The 19800-nt window shown below is 59.4% G+C and overlaps 1 protein-coding gene and 1 pseudogene across 6 annotated transcripts in view; one reads left to right on the top strand and one right to left on the bottom strand.

Annotated features, from left to right (window-relative positions):
- Positions 1-14404, top strand: part of SH3BP2 (SH3 domain binding protein 2) — a 34099-nt gene extending 19695 nt beyond the window's left edge. For 5 of the 6 annotated variants that reach the window (XM_045774819.2, XM_045774823.2, XM_045774821.2 and 2 more), the window contains 12 exons: positions 4265-4404; positions 5314-5416; positions 6724-6841; positions 7162-7232; positions 7667-7755; positions 7990-8058; positions 9710-10364; positions 11676-11787; positions 12050-12105; positions 12445-12526; positions 13382-13441; positions 13623-14404. In XM_045774819.2, coding sequence (XP_045630775.1) covers positions 4269-4404; positions 5314-5416; positions 6724-6841; positions 7162-7232; positions 7667-7755; positions 7990-8058; positions 9710-10364; positions 11676-11787; positions 12050-12105; positions 12445-12526; positions 13382-13441; positions 13623-13760 — 1689 coding nt within the window. In that variant the 5' untranslated portion in view covers positions 4265-4268 and the 3' untranslated portion in view covers positions 13761-14404. Of the gene's footprint in view, positions 1-4264; positions 4405-5313; positions 5417-6723; positions 6842-7161; positions 7233-7666; positions 7756-7989; positions 8059-9709; positions 10365-11675; positions 11788-12049; positions 12106-12444; positions 12527-13381; positions 13442-13622 lie in introns of those variants that run through there. The other variant, XM_045774825.2, reaches the window with a different exon arrangement.
- Positions 14405-19347: 4943 nt separating this feature from the next.
- On the bottom strand, positions 19348-19497 carry LOC123777876 (U4 spliceosomal RNA; annotated as a pseudogene).
- Positions 19498-19800: the final 303 nt, after the last annotated feature.

The following is a 19800-nucleotide window of genomic DNA, read 5'->3' as shown; positions in this document are numbered from 1 at the left end:
AGCCACCATTTCCTTCCCTTTTCTGTTCCATCCTGGCCTGGCACTCGGCTCTTGGTCAGGTGCCAACCCAGCTCACCCACTGGTGCAGGGCAGAGCCAGGTAGGGTGCGAGTCTTTGGGGGCATCAGGATGGGTTTCCCCCGGATGGTCCATCCTCTGGAAAGGAGCAGAGGGTATTGGGATCTGTCCCTGAAGCGAGGACGGTACTAGGAGAGGTGAAGGTGAGCACAACCTAAGTCAGTCACCACCCCCCCCCCCCCCGCCCAAGGTCGGGCTGGCTGCCCGAGAGCCCTCATCCTGCCCACAGAGAGACTGTGGCCGAGCAAGAGCGAGGCTCTCATAGGCCTATACCTGCCTGGCCACTGAGCTGAGCTAGAGTGGGGCTGTAAATTGTCCTAACTCCTCCCCTCCAATTTCCCCCAGGTGCGGAGCAAGAAGTGGTGGGTTCCTTCCATCCTCACAGTAGATGCCCCTGCCCCAACAGACATGCCAGGTCTCCTTACAGATTGGGGAGGATGCAGTATGCCAGGGCGGGGGCTATATTTTGGCATTCTGTGCCTGCCAGGCAAGTGCAGTCCCTACCACCCACTGAGCTGGTGCGGATAGGGAACAGTGACAAGCTGTGTGGTCAGTGTTATGTGGAGGGAAAGCTGTGCTAGCCCCACGGAGGGACATAGGACTCCCTAGAGGTCAGGGAAGACCACCTGAAAGAGGGGACACTTGAGCTAACTCTCATTTTTGGACTGTTCACTGCTAGTATGTAGAAGTATGACTGGTTTTTGCGTATTGATCTTATATCCTGCTAGCTCGTTTATCAGTTCTAATCACTTTTTAGTGGGTTCCCTGGTATTTTTTGTATACATAACCATCTACTTATTTATTTCCAATCTGTATATCTTTATTTCTTTTTCTTGCCTAATTGCACCGGCTAGCAGCTCTGGTGCAGGTTGAATAGAAACACCAAGAGCAGATGTCTTTGCCTTGTCCCTGTTCTTAGGGGAAAGCTTTCAGTCTTTTACCATTGAGGGTGATGTTGGCTGTGGGTTTTTCATAAACACCGTTTACTGTGTTGAGGAAGTTTTCTCCTACTCCTAGTTTGTTGAGTGTCGTTCCTATCATGAAAGATTGTCAGATTTTGTCAAATGCTTTTTCCGTGTCTGTTGAGATAATTCTGTGGTTTCTGTCTTTTTTTTAATTGGTATGATATATTATAATCATTGAATTTTAAGTGTTACCCTTGTATTCCTGGGATATATCACACCTAACATGGTGTAGAATCCTTTTTACATGCTGCTGAATTCAATTTGCTAGTATTTTGGTGAGCATTTTTTTTAGAGGAGGGAGGGAAAGAAGGGGGAACGGGCAGAGAGAGAAAATCTTAAGCAGGCTCCATGCCCAGCATGGAGCCTGACATGGGGCTCAATCTCACAAGAGATCATGACCTGAGCTGAAATCAAGAGTCTGACACTTAACTGACTGAGCTACCCAGGCACCCCTTGGTGAGGATTTTGACGTCTATGATCATAAGGGTTATTGGTCTGTAGTTTACTTGTGATCTCTTTGGTTTTGGTATCAGGGTAATGCTGGCCTTATAGAGTGCGTTCCTTCCTCTTCTACTTTTGGAGGAGTTAATGATGATTTGTTCATTCAAACCAATTCTTGGGGGCTGAGTGAGTTTGGTTGCACCTGCAGCTGGTGGAAACTGTGGACTGTAGGCTGGAGGTGGTGCTTGGTGGTTTTGGGTCCTGGATTCAGGAGCCACGGGGTCTGGATGGGACAGATACGAGGGAGGTGGAGAGCAGGAAGAGAGCCCCTGAGAAAGATCCATGGGGGCTGGATCTGGAAAGGCCAAGTGTGCATGATGAGGCCCTGGAGATCTGGAAGAGTGGTGATGGGAATGGCACGTGTGGGTGGGGGAGAACTGCTAAGTGGAGGTGATGGGGAGAGAATGGAAGCTGGGGAGGGAACTGAGACAAGGGGATGGTTGCTGCCCAGAGGTGGTCAGGAGGCAGAATGCTTGGGGGGCCAGCAAGGCCATCACCCGCCTTTGGCCATCCTGGGGTCTCCTAGGAGAGGAGCCCACATCTACCCAAGCAGGTGGGAGCTGCCAAGGACTGGACCTCTGGCCCTGCAGGGAATGGGGGGGGGGGGTGTGGAGACCCGTGGCGGCAGATGGGTGAAGCAACCTGCCTTAGAGGGGGCAGGAGGTCCCACAGACCCACCTGAGTAGAGGTGATGGGGAGAGACCCACCCGGAGCCCCAGTACCTGGCAGCCAGACCCGCTTCATCCCGGCCGCAACCCTGGGAGGCCGGGCTGCCCTCACCCCCGTTGGCTGAGGCGCCGACGGAGGCTCAGGGAAGACAAGCCCCTCGCCGAACAGCGCTCTTGGCCGGGAGCCTGGCGGGCTCGGGGGTGCTGGCCTCTCGGCCGCGCCCCGCGCCGCCGTCTTCCAGGAGCCGCTGGGGAAACTGAGGCCCCTCTCGCGGGGTGGGGGAGGTCGGAACGCTGGGTCCCCACCTGCCGCGCCCGCCCCGCCCGCGAGGGGAGGAGCCGGCGGCCGCGGGGCCGGGGGGGGGGGGGGGGCGCGGCGGCGGCGGCGGGGCGCGCGGCATGGCGGGTGCGGGGCGCGGGCGGCCGGGCTGGGGCGGGCGGGGGGAGGGCGCGGGGGGGCCCGGCCCGGGGCCGTGTCGCTGCGCGCAGGGGCGGCGGGCAGCCGCGTGGACGCCGTGAGTACCGAGCCCAGAGCCCGAGAGTGGCTTCCTGGGGGAACAAAGGCGGGCGTGCGCTGGGCGGGGCGCGGGGGCTCCGTCCCGGGAAGCAGGCTCGGGGGGCCGGGGCCGTGCCTTTGTTCCGAGCCTCGCTGTGGGCGGGGGCCCGGGCCCCGGGGCTGGTCTTGTGCGCAGGGAGCGGGAGGGGGGCAGCCCGGTCCCTGCAGGAGGTTTGGTGGAGGATGCTGCTTGCATCTTGTGTGTGTTTTTGGGAAGGGGGCTGTAGTGGCAGGAGTCCCAGTGGACAGGGCCCCTGGGTATGACCCTGGTTGCAACACTGGTGACTCAGTGGGACACAGACCGCAAGCGGGGTTGACAGTCCAGGTCCACTGGGGCCCCAGGAAGGACCAGGTACCAGGTTCAGTGGGGGCAGGTACAGGTGAAACAGTGTGTGTGTGGGGGGGGGTAGTGGTGCTGTTCGGAGGGGCCAGTTGTGGGGCGGGGGGGGGGGGTGGTTGGAGGGGAGTGTTCCGAGTATGACTGGCCGGCCATTCGTATGCCTCCCAGAAGACGGGACGCTGAACCTGGGTCTTGAAGGATGAGTAGGAGTTCTTCTTGTGAGAAGGGAGAGTGGTCAGTCGTTCTAGACAGAGGCCAAGTGTGAAACAGCCTGGCGTGTTTCAGGGAGAATGGCTAGTATGAGCAGGAGGCTGGAAAGGCCGGGGGGGGGGTGTGCTGCTGATGGGGACACAGGGTGGATACCAGTCAACCCACCTGATGGTCATCGTGGCCACTGCTGACAAGCGTGTGCTGCGTCCCAGGCTGTGTCCACTCTGTGCTCCCATTTTACAGCTCGAACAACTACGGCCTAGGGATCCCCAGAGAGCCAAGCCAGGATGGGAACTAGGGACCCAGGGCTACCTGCTTTCCTCCTTCCTGGTCTCAGGCCCTTAAGAAAGGGATGGACAGAAGCTGGCTAAGGGCAGGCAGGAATGGAGGGTGGGGCATTCGGGCCATGTCCCTCATCCCTTCCTTTCTCAGGGTCAGAGATGATGGAGAGGATGCCCATGGCCTGCCCTAGCCCCTGTACCTCTTTAAGTCCATTAAGTTGTGATCCTAGTCACCTCCCCCTGGAAGCCCTCCCTGGCAGGCTCCATCATAGGCTCACCCGCCATGCAGACAGGGCGGTTATGACCTCAGGTCTGACTTACCTGGGCCAATGGTTTCTTGAATTCACTCACTGCTGTCCCCTGGCCCCCATGGGGCCGTGAGTTCAGCAGGTGTGTGAAGGAACACACTCCGTTCTCAGGGTCCCTGGGGCCCAGGTGTGTGGCCAGATAGACCAGGGGCTGACCAAGTGGACCAGGTGGCCCTTTCTTTCCCTGGGGTCCCACCTGGAAGCCAGGGGCCTCCTAAAGGCTCCTTACCCCTTGCTGCCTTGACCCTTCATGCTGTCTCCAGGACCTCGGCAGTGTCTCCCACTGCCTACCTCCAGCTAAGCTGTCTTCTGTTCCCAGGTCCTGGCTGAGATGTGTCTCCTTTCCCTTTTTTTGCAGCTTCATGGCGGCTGAGGAGATGCACTGGCCTGTCCCGATGAAGGCCATTGGTGCCCAGAACTTGCTAACCATGCCCGGGGGCGTGGCCAAGGCTGGCTACCTGCACAAGAAGGGCGGCACCCAGCTGCAGTTGCTCAGATGTGAGTCCTCTGGGTGGCAGGGAGCATGATGCGAGGATATGGGGATGGGGCTGAGCTCCAGCCCTGCGGCCCCACTGCCCTGTTGGACCTCTGTGGGCAAGCAACCTGTCTCTCTGAGCCTCTGCTCAGACGTGGTGGGCCCTCCAGAGTTTTCCTTCCCTGCATGGTGGCCAGCACCCCCTGGGGGACCTGAGGTCAGCCTCCTCATTACCTAGGACTGTGGGATGATTTGGGGTGCTACTGCAAAATGGAGACAGGATGGGCATTTGGTGCACAGTGCTGAACAGCGGTCTGGGGGAGCCTCCATCTGCAGCCAGGGTCTGGGGGCCTTGGGTGGCCTGGTAGGTCTGGCCTTGCACCATCTAGTGGGTGTTCAGCGAGTTGGTCGGTCACCCAGCCCGCAAGGAACTGAGATCCAGCTGGGTGCTGGCCCTCCGGAGCTGCATGAGGCCAAGGCTCTGGTCCCTCGGCCAGCAGGTTGGCAGAAAGTGGGAGCCCCCAGGTCTGGGAGATGCCCAGTCGTCAAGACATTGGAGGCCAAAGAACATCAGGGCCTTGCCTGTCGCTCTGACCGGGCACGAGCTCCCCATGCTATGGCCTCTGGCCCTGGCTTTGCCTTTCCTTGAGCCAGCCCAGCTGGTCAAGGTCTCCCGCTGCCCCGGGTGTGGTCAGGCTGCCTTGGGGGTGGTGCTCTGGGGCCGGTCAGCCTGCCCATGGATTGCTCACATTTGGCCCCACAGTGGACTCCTAGTGAGGGGGCAGCATGCTAGCCCAGCTCCCTCGCCTTCCATGTAGTGGGGTTCAAAGGCCGGAGGTCTGCTCTCCGTCACCCGGGGCCTCTGGGAATGGCCCCCCGATGGGGTCTGCCCCGCAGCCCGTCGAGGCTCAGCCTCTGCCTGCCGCCCTCAGGGCCCCTGCGCTTCGTCATCATCCACAAGCGCTGCCTCTACTACTTCAAGAGCAGCACGTCTGCCTCCCCGCAGGGCGCCTTCTCGCTGAGCGGCTATAACCGGTAAGTGCCCGCTGCCCGCGCCCCGCAGAGCCCTGGCCAGGCCTGCCCCTCATTCCCACCCACGGGAGTCCAGGCTATCTTGAGACGGCTCCCACCCCACCCCTTCGGATCATGTCCAGCCTCTCCCACGCCCTCTCGGCCTCTGTGTGGCCTCCTCACCGTCTTCCGCAGGCCTTCGCAAGGGCCTGGAGCAAGGCTGGGGGCTTCCTGCTCTCTTCCCGGCAGAGCCTCCAGAGTCCCCGTTCGGCCACCACTCCATCGCCCTGCTCAGCCAGCAGCCTCTACTACCATAGCCTCCTTCCAAGGGGCCAGGCACCAACTCCACCTCAGGCCTCCCTGGCTTCGGGGCCTCCTAGGCTGGGGCCAGTTCCTTGCTTTACACGTGCCGTGGGCTGGGTCCATCCAGCAAGTGCCTCCCTGCTAATGGGCAGGTGGGCGCTGGGCCAGAGCCTTCTAGATGGGATGGGGAGTGCCGGCAAGGTAGGGCCCATCAGCCCCACTTGGGCCCACTCCACAGCACTGGGCGCCTGCAGTGCAGGGGTGAAGTAGGACTTCTGGGCTCTGGGTTTTCGTGTCACATTGTGGGCCCGGCACCCCGCCGCATGAGTCTGTGCCTCCCAACTCCCTGGCAGGGCCCAGTCCCTCCTGCCTTTGAGGACCTGAAGGTCCCCTGTTGGGCAGGACTGAGTGACTCAAGGCTTTGGCTTGTACCCCGGTCACAAGCTCAGTGAGTGGGGCCTTGCCCAGGCGCCCAGCCCAGTGCCAGGCCCCCAGGCTAACTGAGACACTGCTAGGATGGGAGGAGCCTGGAGGGCCTTGTGGTTCAGAGCTCTGGGGTCCTCTGGGGAGGGACGTTTCCCTTCCCCTCAGCCTGGTGGATGCGCACCCTTGCCCTGCGGGTTGGGCACACCTGCCCCAGGCACCTGGCCCGGTGGGGCTCCCCCATGGTAAACTTTGTGATCGCTATAGAGCAGCCACAGTAAGTCGTGTCCCTCCAGTGCTCTCCAGGATGCCCTACAGGGGCAGCGGGGGCAGGGCAGAGGCTGACATGTTCTGGCCCCCAACAGGCAGGCCTGCTGAGGTGGGCAGGTGGCGTCCCGGTAGAGGGGCACTGGTGGGCAGCAAGGGTGAAGTGTCCTTGCCTACACGCTTCCCTCTGCCTGAAGCATCTAGGCCTTTGGCCTGGAGCATCTGCAAGGTGGACCGTCCAGACCTGCCTGCATCCTTGGGGGCACCGTGGGTGCGGGGCACCAGGACCCGTCCAGGCTGTGCTGACCAGAGGGTGACCGCCGGCTCTGTGCCCTCAGGGTGATGCGGGCAGCTGAAGAGACAACGTCCAACAATGTCTTCCCCTTCAAGATAGTCCACATCAGCAAAAAGCACCGCACGTGGTTCTTCTCGGCCTCCTCTGAGGACGAGCGCAAGGTGAGCCTGCCTTCACGGGTGGTGGGCTCGCAGGGCCACTGTCCAGGCCCGGGAGGGTTGTGGCAGGGACGTGGAGCTGGGCGAGTGCTGCTCCCGGTGCCCGTCCTCAAGCCCACGGCCTGGTACCAGCACCACGCACTCAGACGCTGTCTCAGGAAGAGCTCTGGATGGGCTGAGGTGGGGCCAGAGCCCCAGGAAGGCCCCAGGTGTCGTCTCCCTGACCTTCGTGCAGACCAGCCCCGGCAGTGAGGGAGATGGGGCGAGGGGGGAGCCCTGCCCTGGGCAGCACCTCACCCACTACCGCCCTGACTGACCCACAGAGCTGGATGGCTTTGCTGCGCAAGGAGATTGGCCACTTCCACGAGAAGAAGGAGTTGCCCCTGGACACCAGGTGGGCCTGGGCATGGGGGAGGGCGTTGTGTTGCCGGGGCCACTGGGCTTGACGTGGGTGCTTACCTCCCGCCTCTGGGAGCTTGGCCCGGAGCGTGCGTGTGTGCGTGTGTGTGTGTGTGCACGCGCATGCAGCCATTGGTAGTTTCTGCGGGGCAGGTGGGGATGTGGGGCCAGCCCTGAAGCCTGGGCCTGTCTGGTCAGGCAGGGGTGTGGCAGGGAGGCACCACGGCCTCCGTCCCGGGGTCTGTGTTTATCACCCTGAGGAGCTTATTCGAGTGTGTGTCTTTTCTTGCTTTGTGTGTGTCCGTGTCTGTGTGTGTGTCTGTGCATGAGTTCCGTGTCCGAGGGTGTACGTGTGTATCCATATGTGTGAGTGCAAAGGAACTCCCCCGGCCCAGTGCTCACCGCCCCCCACCCCTGCCCCGCTCTCAGTGACTCCAGCTCAGACACAGACAGCTTCTATGGTGCAGTCGAGCGGCCTGTGGACATCAGCCTCCCCCCGTACCCCACGGACAATGAGGGTGAGGCCCGTCTCTGCGTACCCTGCCCCACCGCCTCTCTACACCCGGCCGCTGACACCAGGGAGGGGAGGCATATCTGGCTGTCTTCGGCAGCCAGCCTGGGTCCTAGGTTCATACCCTGCCCTGTGCCTCCCTGACTCCTGGCTGCCAGTGTTCCAAGGGCCCCTGCCCCACCACTGCTGGGTGCAGCTGGACCTGGGTGCCCCTGGGTCTGACCCTCGGTCTACCTCACAGACTATGAGCATGAGGACGAAGACGACTCGTACATGGAGCCTGACTCCCCTGAGCCCGTGGAGCTGGAGGGTAGGTGGGCGACCCTTGAGCCTAGTGGGCCCATGGAACTGGAATCCGGAGTAGAGCCCCTCCCAGGCTGGGAGTGCTGGCCTGAGGACTGCACTGGGTGGCCTCAGTTTCCCTTGTGTGGCCCAAGAATTAGGAGGAACAGAAGAGGTGTATACTCTGGCTGGCTCTGCTCACCTGATCCCCCACCCTCCACAGGTAGCCCAGGATGGAAGGGGGGTGGTGATTTGCAAATTAGTGAGGTGGGGGGGCCCACACATGTGATGCTGAGCCAGGAGTGGTCCTGGGGGCTGAGAGTGGGGAAGGAGGGACATTGAGGGGTGGGTGGGTTCAAGGCAGGGCCTGCTCCCTGTGGCTGACAGACCCTGGAGCACCTCTAGGCTGACCTGTCCCTTACCCACCCACCCCCACCCAACCTCCCAAAGCGTGTCACCTAGCAAGGGAGAAGGGCATGTATCAGGCATCACATATGTGTCCCAGCGAAGTGTAGAGCCAGATGGGAGAGGGCTATGCCTCTGTCCTGCCATCTGTCCCATCCCACTATCCCTTCCACTGTCCTGGGGACTTGGGACAATGCCTCTACCCCTGGCCTCCCTGTTCTTCTGCCTCCTCCTCCAATGACCTTGTCCTCTGCCCTCCCCAGCCCTCCCCCCCTCTCAAGTGCAGCAAGTCCAGCTCCCTTCCCTCCTCCTGGTCCCCTCCCTCTGGGGCCACCATCAGCACCTGTGGGCCATGTGCCTCAACCTCCTATGGCTCCAGCCCATGTCCATCTGCCCCGCCCCTGAACTGTGGCCATGTGTGGCTGGAGATGAGCACGTGGCTGGAGATGAGCGTGTGGGGGCCTCACTTTGCTCCTAGCTGTGCACCTCCAGGGCCAGTGCCTGCACACTCCCTCCCCACCCTTCCAAGTCCCCACTCCAAGCAGGCTTTCCCCGCCTTCTCCCCAAAACATCTCCTGTTAGGGTTCCAGTGGCCTCCCCATTCTCCAGTGTAGCACTCAGCACCAGTGAGTCGAGCTGTACGTGGCCTGGTCTGTCCCCCTGCTCCTCAGCTGCCCCGCTCAGCACCAGGCTCCTTGTGCTCCGGGTCCCCTCCCCCCTCACTCAGCCACACACCGGCCCCTTAATGCCGTCCGCACGAGCTGGGCCACCCCAGGACTCAGGCCTTGCCCACTCCTTTCCTGGCAGTCTTAGGCCACCGGGACAGCTGGTGTCACGAGAGCCTGTTGACTCCACTGGCCTCTCCAGCCAGCATCTCCCCTTGCCCTCCAGACCTGCGCCTGACGGCCCACCCCACACTCCCTCACCTCCCCTTGCCCTCCAGACCTGCACCCGACGGCCATCCCATACTCCCTCAATGTTCTTACAGCATGAGCAAGCGCAACCCTCATCTTCTTCCCGGTCTGCTCCTGTCTGTCCTCCTCACCTCTCTTAGTGGGAATCACGGCCTCCCCTTGCTGAGGCGAGTCCTCAGAGTCCTCCTTGCCTCTTCCCTCTCAGCTCCACTTCTGGGAAGCTGATGGCTCAGGAAGCTTATGCAGGCTGCACATGGAGGGGGATGAGGAAGGCCACGGGGTACAGGTTGGTGGTGTTGGTGGTCACCTAGCCTCCAGCAGGTGACATTTGATCACTGAGTGGGTCTCTTTGCTCTGCAGACACCCTGACCCACCCGCCGGCCTACCCCCCGCCTCCTGTGCCCATACCCAGGAAGCCAGCCTTCTCCGACATGCCCCGTGCTCACTCGTTTGCCTCCAAGGGCCCGAGCCCTCTGCTGCCACCCCCACCCCCTAAGCGTGGCCTCCCTGATGCTAGCCCGGCTCCCGAGAACTCCAAGAGGGACCTGCTGGGCCTGAGGCGGCCTGAGCCTGGCCCCAGGGTGCCCGTGGCCTCCCGGAGAATGAGTGACCCCCCGCTGGGCCACCTGCCAACCACGCCCAGCCTCCGGAAACCCCCTTGCTTCCGTGAGAGCGCCAGCCCCAGCCCAGAGCCCCGGGTCCCCAGCCATGGGACTGGCTCTGCCTCCAGCCCTGCCGCCGTGGCCACTGCCTCCTCTAGGAACTGTGACAAGCTCAAGTCCTTCCATCTGTCCCCCCGGGGGCCACCCACGCCTGAGCCTCCACCCGTGCCTGCCAACAAGCCCAAGTTCTTAAAGATGGCTGAAGAGGCCCCCTCAGGGGAGGCAGCCAGGCCCAGACTCTTTGTGCCCCCGGTGGCCCCCAGGCCTCCTGTGCTGAAGCTGCCCATGCCTGAGGCCGCAGCCAGGCCAGCGGTCCTGCCGAGGACAGAGAAGCCACCCCTCCCCCACCTGCAGTGAGTTGACTTGGCGCTGGTGCCCCTGGGACCCCTCCCCAGCTGGTGGGTTCTCGTGCTGGCGCCCTGGCCTGTCCGTGTCCACGATGGGGGCCAGGCGGCCATAGCACAGGAGCAGGAAGGCTCCTCGATGGCCTCAGCCCGCTGAGGCTGAGTAGCGTCCCCTGCACCTGCCCCACCCTCACCCTAGAGGAATGTCCAACCTCGTGGGTGGTGGGCCTAGAGCCCATCGCTGTCTGGGGAGCAGTGGGCAAGAGGGTCTTTGGGGAAACAGGCCTCCCAGAGCCCTTGCTGGACAATCTGAGGACCCTCCAGGGTCAATGGAAGGGCCTTCAGGGCCCACCGCCCGCTCTGGGATAGATGGTTGTGGAATGGGAGGAGCTTGGGCCACTTGGGTCACTTGGGTCACTTGGAGCCAGCGTGCCTCTGCGGGCCCTGCTGACCTGGAACTGTCCGGTCCTGCCTGGGGCTCTTGAGCCTCCAAGGCTGCCTCTGTGCTCTTCCTGGTTGGGCAATTGCCAGAATGTGGAGAATGTCGGTGACTCACCCTTGAGGTCTCCTGGAAACACTTTCTTCTTCATTGCTGGGCGGTACTGGGGGTGGTGTGTCCCCCCCACTCGCACAGTGTCATTCAGACTGACAGCCTGTGGTCAGAGATGTCTGGGGCCCCAAACCGTGACTGTTCTGGGTGCCACAGGGGTGAGCCTTGAACGGCGTGCTAACCCAATATTCCCTGAACGCTTTTGACCTTGGCAGCCTTCTCCCCAGGACTGTCAGCTCTGCTGCCTGAGGGAGGGCGCCATGTGATGGTTCCGTTTCACGAGGGGCCGCCATGGTGCAGACTGGGTCAGTTTGTGGAGAGCTATAGGGCTGCGTGTGCCGGGGCTGATCACCAGGGGCACAGCCTCCGCCACAGCCCAGTGTGGGCTCAGTCTATTCACGTCATCCACTCTCTGTGGCTCTGGGAGGGGCGTGACTTGGCCAAGGCCACATTGCTGGTTAGCTGCAGAGCTGGGGCTAAGCCCCCCAACCTGGGGCCTTCTCCCACAGTGTCCAGAGCACTTGTCTATGCTATGACGACACCAGCGTTTAGGCCCCCACCACCCTCTTGCCAGTGGCATTGGCAGCCCTGAGCCCCGTTCAGGCTTCCAGGCCTCAGACGAGTCCTGTCACCCCAGGGCAGTCGACACGGGCCTGTTTCAGGGCTCTCTGGTCTGGGCCTTTGACAACCATCGGGGTGAATGGGGGTGGTGGGAAGAGGGTGGAGGGCTGTGACAATGATGTGCCTTCTTCTCCTTGCTCCCCTCCCAGGAGGTCACCCCCTGATGGGCAGAGTTTCAGGAGTTTCTCCTTTGAAAAGCCCCGACGGCCCTCGCAGTCCGACAGTGCTGGTGGGGAGGACTCTGACGAGGACTATGAGAAGGTGGGGCCAGGGGAAGAGCCCAGCTCGCAGCAGCGGGTGGGTGGCTGTGGGAGAGCCACTGGCCAGGGCGGCCCCTCACTGGGCGTCTTGAGTGAGGAGCCCCCAGGATGCTGGAGTTGAGGCGGGGAGGGAGCATGGTGCAAAGCCCCAGAGCTGGGCACAGGCTGGCCGCCTGCCAGGGGGAGGAGGGTGGGGGAGGGGTGCTGGCTGCAAGCACCACTTGGACCCTGACCCTGACCCTGACTGCTGCTGGCCTCTCCAGGTGCCGCTGCCCAGCTCTGTGTTTATCAATACCACGGAATCCTGTGAAGTGGAAAGGTTAGCACCAAGCCCTTCTTTCTCCAAATCCTTGTTTTTGCAGACATGCGGTCCCCTGCCTTTCTGTCCTCCTCACTTCCCTTGGTGCTGAGCAATGGCCGGCACAGGGACACGGCCCCGAGGGCAGCAGAGGCCATCCTCTCCATCCTACGGCTGGCCGTCACCCTGGGCGTGGCCCCAAGCCCGGCAGAGGCCGGCCCTCACACAGCCCGTTGCTCTTGGGACCCGTGCTGCAGAATGGCAAGAAGACAGAAACCCGCACTGAGGGCTGGGGCTGGAGGGTCCCTGCGAGCGCTGGCTGCGGACGGTTCGTCTGCTGACGCGACTGTTTTATTTTAGGCTGTTCAAAGCCACAAGTCCCCAGGGAGAGCCCCAGGATGGACTCTACTGCATCCGGAACTCCTCCACCAAGTCGGGGAAGGTAGGTGCCCCGACAGTCACCCCGCTGAGCGAGGGTCCCTGGGGACTGCTGTGTTGTGGTGGGCTCCTGGCTCTGCACACACCCGGGCTGACAGCCAGCACAGCGCTTTACAGTATGCTCGTCACTTCCCGTGCAGCCTCTGATTCGGCATCGACCAGTTACGTCCTTGGGGTCCCTTCCTGGCAGCTCCTGCCCCATCTATTGTCAGGAACTGAACACCATCTGCAAACTGGGGGCGATACTGGCAAGTCCCCCAGCACAGGCAGGAGATGGGAGGGAAGTGCTGGGGGTCCCAGAACCTGATGGGGCTGCGGGTTTTCATGCATTTTGCAGGGGAGGCTGCCTGGGGCTGTGGGAATAGCGAGGGTCAGCTGGTAGTGCCTCTGCTCCTCCAAGGGTGGGTTGATGACCTCACTGAGCCTCACTCTCCTCTCCCCTCCCCTCCCTTCCCCTCCTCCCCTCCTCTCCCCTCCCCTCCCCGCTCTTCTTTTCTTATTTATTTATTTAAGCTCTATGCCCAACAGTGGGGCTCGCACCCATGACCCCAAGATCAAGTCACATGCTCCAGCCGCGGAGCCAGCCTGGCGCCCCCTCTGTTCTCCTGTGTATGTCAGAAATGGTCCTAGAGTGAGGCACCTGCTACTGTTACTTGAGTCTTACAAGAGGCTATCAGGGCAGGAGCCCTGGGGGCAGGGGCTACCCATTTGCACGCTGCTGTCCGTGTCCCTCCCTAGGTCGCCGTAAGGGCCCCAGGACTGGGCCGTGATGCTTCTGCCTGCCCCTCGGTGTCTGGGGCCCGTCTCCTGACGCTGGGGCTGCTGTCTGCTGATCCGTCTGCTGCTTCTCTCCCTGCAGGTTCTGGTCGTGTGGGACGAGAGCTCCAACAAAGTGAGGAACTATCGCATCTTTGAGAAGGTGGGCAGGCCGGCCCCTCCCCGGGGCGCCGGCTGGAAGGGAGCCCCTGCCTGGGCCTTGGGTGGGCCCGGGGGTTAGCTGACACAGGGCGGCTGGGAGCTTGCCTGGCTGTCATCCTTGCTGCTGACCACCCCCTTTCACAGGGAGCCCCCCCAACCCTGCCACTCTCTCCCCTTCCCAGGACTCCAAATTCTACCTGGAGGGCGAGGTGCTGTTTGTGACTGTGGGCAGCCTCGTGGAGCACTACCACACGCACGTGCTGCCCAGCCACCAGAGCCTGCTGCTGCGGCGGCCCTACGGCTACACGAGGCCCAGGTGACCCCGCGACACGCACTGCCCGGCCACCAGAGCCTGCTGCTGCGGCGGCCCCACGGCTGCGCGAGGCCCAGGTGACCCCGCGGCACGCGCTGCCCGGCCACCAGAGCCTGCTGCTGCGGCGGCCCCACGGCTGCGTGAGGCCCAAGTGATGCCGGCGACACATGCTGCTGGGCAGAGGCCAGCCACAGGGGCCGTGGCCCCAGGCCACGCGGATGAGACGGGCCTGCGGGGGAGGATGAGCGGGAGTGAGTGCCATGCTGCAACCTGGGGCCTCCCCAGCAGACACCGAGTAGAATGTGCCAGGCCAGGCCTCACTCAGCAGACTGGATCCCTGGGGCTGAGCCAGGCTCTGCACGCCAGAGGATTCGGGGGGTCACCTATGACACGCAGCCCACCCTGCCCCACCTCCCAGGAGCCCAGGTCCCAGGACTGAGACCTGCCTGGGCTTTGTGGACAAGAATGTGGTCATCCCCTTCCCTCCCCAACTCCCCTGGCGCACTAACCCTACCCTGTGGTGGGAGCTGGGCAGGACTGGGCATCTGGGGTTGGGGCAGGGGCTGGCCCCAGGACTGCCACCCCCAGGAACTCTTCAGACGCAGGCTCCGGGATGGGCCACTGATGTACAATAAAGCACAGATGACCTTTCCCCTGTGGCCGGGGCTTCATTGGGAAGGAGGGATGAGCGGCCTTACTGAGTACCCGCGCCCACATCCGAGCCGTGACTAGCAGCTCAACTCCCGGGAAGCCTAAGAAGTGGTTGTCTTCAGGGCGTAGGTCAGTAAAGAGCTTGCTCTGGGCGCATAGCTAGGAACAGGACAAGGCCCACCCAGACTCGGGCAGTCTGGACTCAGAGCCCATCCTCCGAAGTGCCACAGGTCAGGTGCAAGGCAACGGACTGCAGAGCTAGAAGATTCCCCCATCTACAGTGGGGTCATTTGCTGGATTAACAAACGGTTCCTGGGGCACAGCTGGGTGCACACGGGCCAGGCCAGCGGGGTGTGCCTGGGTGGGGAGCTCAGAACCCCGCTGGGGGCTCCAGGAAGACTTCCTGGAGGAAGTGATGGCAATGGAGGGGCAGGAAGAGTGGGTCCTGTGTAGGCTAAGTGTGGGTGGGGATGGTGGTCCCAGATGCCCGCTGGGCAACACCCAGCTCAAGTCCGGCCCTGACCGCCCCTCCCTGCCTGCCGTGGAATTCCAGGAGCCACTCTCCCTGGCACGGCCATCCAGGCTGGATTGTTGTGTCTGTGTCAAAACAGACCCCGCTTGGGGTCAGGGCTGGCAGGGACCCCGGGGTCGTCAGATCCTCTCTGCACCTCATGTTGGGAAAGAAGTTTGCTGTGTGAGATTCAAACCCAGGACGGCAGTGTGCCCACCTGCCTGGGATTCATCATCTGGAGAGGGCCCTTTGTTTGCACTTCCTTCCACCTGTCCCTGGGCATGTTTGGGGGTGGGGTGGCTTGCTGGAGGAGGGGGAGGGATGAGACCACAGTGGATGGGAGAGGTCCTGGGGGGATGACCGCCATCTGCTTCCAGGAACCAAGTGTCCAGCACCGTCCCTGCAGATGTTTCCTCTAAATCCTGCTGGGGTGGGGGGAGGTCAGCACGGGCACTGTCCAGTTTGGGGTACGGGGAGATTTTGGCATTCCACACTGTCTCTGGGAACCAGCAATCCCTCCTCCCTGCCCTGAACTAGTGTGGGGAGCGCATGGGGGCCCACCATTCCCTACTGTGGCTGCAGTTTCCCTTCCTGTAAACCTTTTAAGTGGGGGGTTTGGACCAGGAAAGTGTTTCTAGTCAATACCCAGGGGCTGCTTGCGAGTGAAGCACTGCGTGATGTGGGATATCCTGTCACTTCCAACTAACGTGTGGCCAGCTCAGAGGCTAAAACGTATTTGAAGACCCCTGAGCTGCAAAGTTGGGGGGTTCTGGGACCTCTGGTCACTTGGACAGATGAGGCCTATGGCTGCCCAAGGCCCAGCCTGGGGCTGAACTGGCTTTACCTCTCCTCCCAGGCCCTAGGCCTGCCCAGGACAAACCCTCCTGTTGCCCCAGGGATCCAGGGCCTCAGCTGTAAGAGTATGTGCTGGGGGTGGCCGATGGGGTCCCAGGCATGGTCTCCAGCATAAAGGGGCCAGAGGGAACCCTTCCCTCCTGAGACCCGCCATGAACGTTCTATTTCTCACACAGTGTTGGAGGGCGGTTACCACTTACCAAGTACTTACTGGGTTCCAAGCGCTGAGCCCCTTGGATACTTGACATAGTTTGCTTGGAGAAGAAGCTACTATGTGCCCATTTCACAGGTGAGAAAACGGAGGGTCAGAGAGGCCTGGATTCAAGTGCCAGCTTGGCTGCTTACTGCTATGTGACCTGTCCTCTGATGCTTTGAGCCCAGCCCCCAGTCCCTGCCTATCTCCCCGTCTCCCCTCAGGGCTTCTGGTAGTCATGCAGAATGTCTACACTGTGGTTCTGGGTTTGCCCTAATTGAGCCGGGCTGGGGGGGAACAAAACTGGCCTGCCTTCCTCCGCTTTGCCCTCTGGGCCCAGTCTGGGGGTAATAGTAGGAGGCCTAGAACCTGCTCCAGGGGCTAGCCTGCTTCCTCATCCTACAGATGGAGAAACTGAGGCCCAGAGAGGCTTCATTGCCTTGTCCGGCATCATGGCGAGTTCAGAGATGGGTCCAAATCCTGGGCTGAGAAAGGCCCAGAACCTTTGGGAAGCTTCTCCAAGCTGATGACTGAACACGGTTTTACTTTTCTTTCAGTTGATCAGAAAGAGTGAGCTTCTCTATCTTCTGTTAATAGAGATTTTTATTGTGAACAGAGATGCTTTTAGAACCAGAAGAGACCTCACGAAACAAGTCCGGGGGGCTCCTGGGTGGCTCAGTGGGTGAAGCGCCCGACTCTTGCTTTAGGCTCAGGTCATTATCTTAGGGTCCTGGGATCATGCCCTGCGTTGGGCTCTGTGCTCAGTGGGAAGTGAGCTTGAGATCCTCTCTCTCCTTCCCCCTCTGCCCCCCACCTGCACTCTCTCTCTTTCTCTCTCTCAAATAAATAAATGGGTGGCTCAGTTGGTTAAGCGTCTGCCTTCGGCTCAGGTCATGATCTTGGGGTCCTGGGATTGATCCCTGCATCGGACTCCCTGCTCAGCGGGGAGCCTGCTTCTCCCTCTTCCTCTGCCCCGCCCCTCTGCTTATGCTCTCTGTCTCAAATAAATAAATAAAATCTTTAAAATAAAAATAAATAAATAAATCTTAAACAAAAGCAAAAAGAAAGGTCCTGAGTTGTTCCAAGTCCCTGCCCCAACTCTGGGCCACATTGCGAGGAAGCCCCCTGCTGGTCCAAGGAGGCTCTCCCTGCCCCCTTGGCAGGACGGGTAGGGCTGACAGGCCACCTGGGAAGAAGAGGCAGCAGCCTCGGGCCAAGGGGCTTCTTGCCCAGTGCCCCCTGGAAGGGAGCATTGGAAGGGAAGCCTGGAGGACACGAAGGACACGGAAGGAATATGGGTCAGAGCTGGCGCTTATGCCAAATCTGTGTGTCTCTAGGGGAGGGCAGTGAGGGAAGGAAGGCCTCTGTCTCTGGCTGTGACCCGGTGGCACGGAGCCCCCACTGGGTAACTTGCCACATCCAGTTCCCTGTCTCTGCCTGCATGCCGTCCCCCTCCCCCGGAAAAGACTGCCTGATGAGGGGACCTCAGAGAAGGCTCCAGTCCGGGGGAGGGGGATGGTGACCCTTGAAGGTGCTTGGAAGTAGCCACCCCCCACTAGGCTACCTTCTAGCACACGCCCACCAGACGGAGAGTCTTGAGACACAGAGCAGACCCCAAACACATCTACTTCCTTCAGACCTTTCTCTGCTCCTCATGAATCCTTAGAGGCTGCCAGACAGCTGCCCCCGCATCACCCTCCAGCTTCAGCTCTGGCCACACTCCGAGCTACTCAGAGCTAAAGCACTCTTTTTTCTTTTGATTTCCTATAAAGCAAAACACACATTCGGAAAAATGAGCAAAACACAACTGTGCAGCCTAACAAACGGCTATGAAGTGAACGTTTTTACGATCCCGTCAAGAAGTAGCCTCTCCAGCACCCATGTGCCCTCCCCATCACAGCTCCGCCCCTCCCGGTCTCACCAGCGAACCCTGCCCTGGCTTTGGGGAGGCTCATGTTCCTGTTCTGCTATAAAGCCTTCACCACTCAATGATACATCCGTCGCGGTGGTCTCCTGTTTTTGTATTTTATGTGGATGGAATCATACAGATGAAAGCCTTGACATCGGCTTCTTTTGCTCATCATGTCTTGAGAGGCATCCGTGTTGCTGGGCTTAGCTGTAGTTTGTTCAAGTTCATTGCTGAAAACCCTTCCATTATATAACTATATCATAGTTCACAGGTCCATTTTATTGTAGATGGACATTTGGCTTGTTTCCAGTTTGGGGCAAGCCCAGACGATGCTGCTACCAACAGTAGTATTTCTGATGCATGTGTGCATGAGTTTCTCTAGGGTATGTACCCAGGAGTCTGACCCCTGGGTTCTAGGGCATCAGGAACCTTCGCTGTCTTCAGGAATTTCATTGTAACGGTTTACACTCCCATCAGCAGTAAAAGACAGTTCCCTTAGTTCCACATCCTTGCCGACACTTGGTATCGTCAGATTTTTTTTTTCATTTTTGTCAATCTGGTGGGTGTATAATTATGGATTTAATTTGCATTTAGTTAATTACTAATGAGCTTGAGCATATGTTCATGTGTTTATGAGCCATTTTTGATTTGTCTCCTGTGAAGTGTCTATTCAAATATTTTGCACATTTTTCTACGCGTTATTCTTTTTTCTTATTAATCTATACAAATTCTTTATGTAGCCTTGATATTGTCAGTAATGCATGTTGCAAATACCTTCTCTAACTCTATAATTGCTATTTTGCATAGGTAAGGGTTCCCTTTCATTTTTTCCCATAGGTTTACCCACCTGTCCCTGCACTGTTTATTTATAATCTGCTCTCCCGCCCCCATCTGCAATGCCACCTGTGATGTGTCCCTATATATGTAGGTCTGTTGTTCTACTCTTTGTTCGGTTCCATTTGTCTGTTCCTGTGCCCGTAGCAGCTGTCTGAATTACTGTCACTTAATTATGTCTTGATATCTGCTAAGTAGGTCCTCACCTTACTTTTCTTCTTTAAGAATGTCTTGTCTATCGTGGCTTTTTCTATTTCCATGAGTTTTTTCTCCCGCTTTTTTATAAAATGTATTTTTATTTTTTAAGAGTATTTATTTATTTGTGTGTGAGAGGAAGAGAGAGAGTGAGAGTGAGAGCACAAGCAGGGGGAGCAGCAGGCAGAGGGAGAAGCAAGTTCCCCGCTGAGCAAGGAGCCCGATGCGGGACTCGATCCCAGGACACTGGGATCATGACCAGAGCTGAAGGCAGACGCTTAACCATCTGAGTCACCCAGGCATCCCCTTTTCCCACTCTTTAAAAAAATATTTTATTTAATTGTTTTAGAGAGAGAGAGAAAATGGGGGGAAAGGGAGAGAGAATCTTAAGCAGGCTCCACTCTAGGCACTCAGAGCCTGACGTGGGGCTCGATCTCACAACCCTGAGATCATGACCTGAGCCAAAATCAAGATTGGATGCTTAACCGACTGAGCCACCCAGGCATCCCATCCCACTTTTTTTTCCACATAAATTTTAGCAACAATCGTGCCTCAGATAAACCTCATTGGCTACGATACTGCCACCGCACAGAGCTATTTTCACATAAATTTTTTAATCAGCTCATCAGTGTCACTAATAACTCAGCTGATCTTTTGATTGGGAATTCGTTACAGCCGTAAATCAGCTTGGGAAAAATTGACATCTTTACAATATTGAGTCCTCTGACTCATCAACATGGTCTGCCTCCCTATTCATTCGAGTCTTCTTTGATGTTTGGCCATAGGATTTCATAACTTTGTCCATTATGGTCTTGCTCAGGTTTTGTGAGATTTCCTTCACGGGTACTTTATATTTATTTTAGTCCAGTGTAAAGTGCATATGCTTTTAATTTCATTTC

Source organism: Ursus americanus, chromosome 8 (genome assembly GCF_024610735.1).
Source record: "Ursus americanus isolate L20-20 chromosome 8, mUrsAme1.1.p, whole genome shotgun sequence".
In the NCBI taxonomy this organism is placed as follows: Eukaryota; Metazoa; Chordata; class Mammalia; order Carnivora; family Ursidae; genus Ursus; species Ursus americanus.
The sequence above is the reverse complement of the archived record's forward strand: the minus strand, read 5'-3'. Positions and strand labels throughout refer to the sequence as shown.